Raw genomic sequence first — 4,537 nt, 5'->3', positions numbered from 1 at the left:
TATGAAGATTAGGGTGGCCTTAGGTGGAGCTGTGCATTAGGTGCTTATACTCTTCTGCCTTGCTTGGGGGCAGTTTCTGTGTCTTCTGTGGGAAATATAGGTTACGGTTGGCCGCTGAGGATCTGGTTTGTTGCGGTAAAATTTAATGCAGAGACTGGCGTGGGATACCTTTAGGAAAATGGGTGTTCTGGCAGCTTCCAAGGCAGGCTTTGGATCCAGTCTGGAAGGTCACTGTAACGCGATTTGGGATTACAGCGTAGCCGGTCCTTCCTAAATGATTTTTGTGATAATTGGAAGAGAAACATGCTGGAGCAAGTACATCCCTTAATAGGGACGAGGCTGATGTCAGAGTAAATTGCATTTTGAAGTCAAAATGCTCGATCCCACCTCAAGGAAGATTCAAGCAAGCCTAAATGAAAGCGAACCGCTTAACGGGCGTCGGATCAGAAACGTCCTGCTTTAGCTCCCACCGGTCTGCTGCTGGTGTGTGGCAAATAAGCTGGGTGACCTTGAGGCTTGTCTTGCTGGCAGATGCCCTGGCAGATGAGCCCTGCTTCCCCAGGAACGAAAGGATTTCAGCAGGCTGCCGTTCAAGCTCGTGATCTTTCTTCCTCCGTTGTCATCTGGCTGTACCGGTAACGTGCAGGGAGGACTGTTTCACTGCAGAGATCAGGGAAGGTCTGAGACCGAGGGGAATTAGGTTGGATATATCTGAAATAACCTGACCTGCAACAGGACAACCGATGTCCGAGCTGCATGCCTTCGTCCCTCTCGGGCTGTTAAATGTTTCTTGGTGTGCTTTGTAGGAACTGAAGAGCTTTATCGCGGACGCCGTGATTTTCAGTGTGCCACAGGTAAAAGGAGGAGAAGTCAAGGACACTGTCGCTCTTGGAAGGGAGTGAGAAGTATCCATGAAAATGTTATGAAGTAGAAATGTGTTGAAGTTCCGAGCTGCTTTGGAGTGTTATGTTGACGGGGTGTGAAGGGAAGCTTGATGGGATTATTAGTACAGGCAGAAGTGATAATAGAGAAATATAGTATAGAAATAATGTAGGAAAAGCTTTATCAGCTCCAGAGGCAGTACAGAGGAATTCCTTTCTGGTAATGAATTATTGGTACCATTATTGAAATCTAGACTTAAAAACTGGACTGGAAATAGCCCAGATGAGTAAAGAGGATATTCACATTTATGTTTACTTTAACGTAACTATGGGATACCGAACGACTTGCTGTGGGTAGGTTTAAGTGCCAGGCATGAACCTGATGATGCCCAGATGATAACGAGCAGGGGAATATTTTGCTGTAATGAATCTTCCTTATGATAAGCGGAATAGGGCAGTGATTCAGTTCATGGGCTTCCCCCGTTACCCTTCCCACAGTCTCTCCTGGCTCCCCTGTGCTGCTGCACTGCTCTTCTGCTCCATCCTGAAAACCTGGTTTCCTTGGCAGAGATGAGTTTAGGTTATTTCCCTGGGTAACAGAGTACGCTTCTCCTTTCTGTAGCCTGTTTGATAGTTCTCTGGGGCGATTAAAAAAAAAAAAATAAATCACTTATTTTGATGCTTTTGCCAGGCATCATCCATAATATTTTGCTGTTTGGCAGAAGGGGAGGGGAAGTAAGTTGCATAAAGTGTGTTTGTACGGTAGGGTATTCATGAAGTCCAAAAGAAAGCCTATACCTAAAGCGTCAAGAAGAGCATGCTGGAAATAATTTCTAAAAATGTATGCATGTGTGGTTTAAAAAAAAAACCAAAAGGCATGTCCTCATCCATTCTGTAGCCCTTTCAACTGATAACTTTGGTTTAAAAAGTTTAGTATCTTCTGTCAGAATCACGCAGAGCCATAGCGTGCGTATTGCTTTAAATTCGCAGTATAGACAGTGTGCAAGGAGAGGTACGAATAAAATACTGGGTTGGCAGCTCCTTTGCAGTACAGAATTGAAGCTTTGATTTTTAAATACCTTTTTACGTTTCGGAATTGTGGATGAAATGTGAATTCCTAGCAGAGCCTATTTTTAGAGACGGGAGGATATGTACACTTAGTGTCGCTTTATATTAAACGCTGATGAATATTTATTTCCCAGCTGGAAAATTTCCATCGTGGTATAACGCTACTAAATTATAATGTTGAATATTTTAGAGTAAGCATGGAGATGCTGTCATACGCTCAACTAAGTCGTCAGTCTTCGTTGTTCCTCCACGGGCTAATCTTTTTAGCTTCTGGTGTAATTGGCTCATAACTTCAGGATCAGTCTGAAATACGACTTGAGCTGCTTGTCATATGAAGAAAATCCACCACGGAGATCTTTAATTATATCGCCTCTTTCATCTTGACACTTCTGCAGCTTTCGAAATAAGTCTGTTGAGGGTTTTTTTTTTTTTTATTTCTATAGTGTCCAGTTTTATAAAATAATTTACACAACAAATAAAGGCATTGTATTTTTCTTGCCCCAAAGAGCTTACAGTCTAACTGTAAAAGGGATTTGAAGATGAAGGGAGGGTGGCAGCTCTTGCTGTGGCAACACACAGCATCCTGAGCTTTCCTGTGCGTGAGGCTCTTCAGTGCTAGCTGTAAGCCCTCAGCTCTGTTTGCAGGCTGGTCTTTTGTTTGTTGTTGCGTATCCGTAAATCTGCCCAGCAGAAGAAAAGTTTATTTTTAAGGCAAAGAGCTGTACGTAAATTGTGTGGTTTTAAGAGTGCCCGTGCTAAGGGAAAGCAATGCTTTGTCAGGCCGAAAGATGAAGGATTTTTTTTTTCTTGGAGAAAAATTTGCTTGCAGGATGCTTTGGAACTGCCGTTGCAGGGTGTTGCGCTAGGGAAGCAAGTGAGAATAAGGCTGGTGGTTGTGTGCCTGATCTGCTGAGTGCTGCCACCGTCTTGCCGGTTCCTTACAACGCCGTCTTCGCCCGCTTGCTGCTTTTCACGTGGGATGATGTTGGATTTATTTCTGTGTCTTAACGTAGGGTTTGGGAGCGGGGTTAGCGGCTGCCGTTGTGCTTAACAACGTAACGTAGAGAGTTTCGTTAAGAAAAAGGCTGTAGAAGGTTTTGGGTAGGGGTCAGTTCTGGCTTTGAGAAGAGGATTTCCCACCTTTCCTTTCTTGCAAATGTCCAAATATGCAGGGAGAGACTATAAACGCTTCCCGGAAGGTGCTGGGCAGGAGGAGAGTCCAGAGGCTCGTGCCACGATGCTCCTCCCATCCTCTGCCTACGGATTTCTCATCCTCCCCATCGTTCCCTGGCTGGGAAGCACTCGGAAAGGCGAGACGCGTGAGGCTCTTTCCCAGCTTTGAGGGCTCCAGGTAGCAGCGGGGAGGCAGTGAAGGGAGGGAGCCTTTGTGTTTTCTGCCTTGGCCTTTAAAGCTGGCGTCTTCTTGCGCTGGTTATTTCAGCAGAACCTTCTGACTGAGAAAAATCAGCCCCTGAAGGCTCCTGGATGCCACCAATTCTCACGCTGCTCTAGATCTGCCGTCTTCTGCAGCAGCTCTCTTGGAAAAAATGCTGTAGAGGGTTACAAGGGTCTCTCCCCTCTCTTTGGATGCCTCTCGACTGCACTGTAGATGCTGGGAAAAATCGGTGTTTTAAGAGAAATCTCAGTGGCAGATGGCGATGGCGTTCATCCAAGAGAGCTTCCTCCTTCCTCCCTTTGAAGGCATGGATTTTTCTAGTTCTCAGATATGGAAGGGCTGTTGCTGCCCTGCATTTTCGTGTTGGCTGACTTCCTGTAAGTGTAAGGAAAAAAAAAAAAAATCCTTCTCTGGGTCACTGAAATAATTTCCTCCTCTTGTTTGCGTGCCACACTCCTTTCCTACCAAAAATGGGTTTATAGGGGAAGTCTTGTGCCTGCCCCAGATAATCTGAGTGCTCTGTGCAGGTTTTACTGCATAGAAAATCCTTTATGATATGGTTGAGAAGTACTTAATTTTGAGCCAGCACATTTCTTCCTTGGATTCTTAACCTGTGGCTGGGATGTAGATAACGAGAGATCCATAATTAAGAATCATTTGGGTTAAGTTAATTACCTTAATAGGCTGTCTTTTAGAATTCATCCCCGGTGACTTACCGAAGGTATAGCCGAGCTGTCGGCAGATGGAGAACACCAGCTGCTCCGCGCAGAGGATTTCTGCAGCCGGCTCTGGTCTGAGGCCGTGTCCCTCCACGGGGAGGGGGGCTTGGATGCTCTTTTTGGGGCCAGCTGGGATTTAGCAGGGCCAGTGCTGAGTGAAGACTGGTAAGCCCTGGGCCCAACCTGACTGCAGCTCACAGCAAGCCCTGCAAGCATCATTTCAGTTTTTGGTTTTTCCCATTAGCCACATCTTTTGATGTGCCAGACAGTGGATAACAGCGTGGTTTAACCCCGCGCTTGGTGTTCTGCTAGTTCAGTGGCAGCTATAACATCACCTGAGTAAAAACTAAATTTATATATATTAAAAAATTGAAGGTCTTGAGGGCACTGAGAATGAGCTGGGATGACATTTCTAAGGAGCTGCTATTTTTTTTTTTATTTTTTTATTTATTTTTTTTTTTTTTTTTTGCCAG

At 45.1% G+C, this 4,537-nt stretch overlaps 1 protein-coding gene across 2 annotated transcripts in view; it reads left to right on the top strand.

Annotated features, from left to right (window-relative positions):
- Positions 1–2,958: 2,958 nt before the first annotated feature.
- LOC118453099 (pantothenate kinase 2, mitochondrial-like) overlaps positions 2,959–4,537 on the top strand; it is a 6,174-nt gene continuing 4,595 nt past the window's right edge. The window contains exon 1 of one of the 2 annotated variants that reach the window (XR_004843043.1): positions 2,959–3,722. Coding sequence is in view for 1 of the 2 variants with exons in the window: in XM_035902318.1 (XP_035758211.1) it covers positions 3,602–3,722 (121 nt within the window). In the remaining variant the exon portion in view is untranslated. The remainder of the gene's footprint in view (positions 3,723–4,537) is intronic. The other variant, XM_035902318.1, reaches the window with a different exon arrangement.

The sequence above is a fragment of the Egretta garzetta genome, unplaced genomic scaffold (genome assembly GCF_000687185.1).
Source record: "Egretta garzetta isolate BGI_Z169 unplaced genomic scaffold, ASM68718v1 scaffold889, whole genome shotgun sequence".
Taxonomy (NCBI): Eukaryota; Metazoa; Chordata; class Aves; order Pelecaniformes; family Ardeidae; genus Egretta; species Egretta garzetta.
This window is presented reverse-complemented; position numbering and strand designations above follow the sequence as displayed.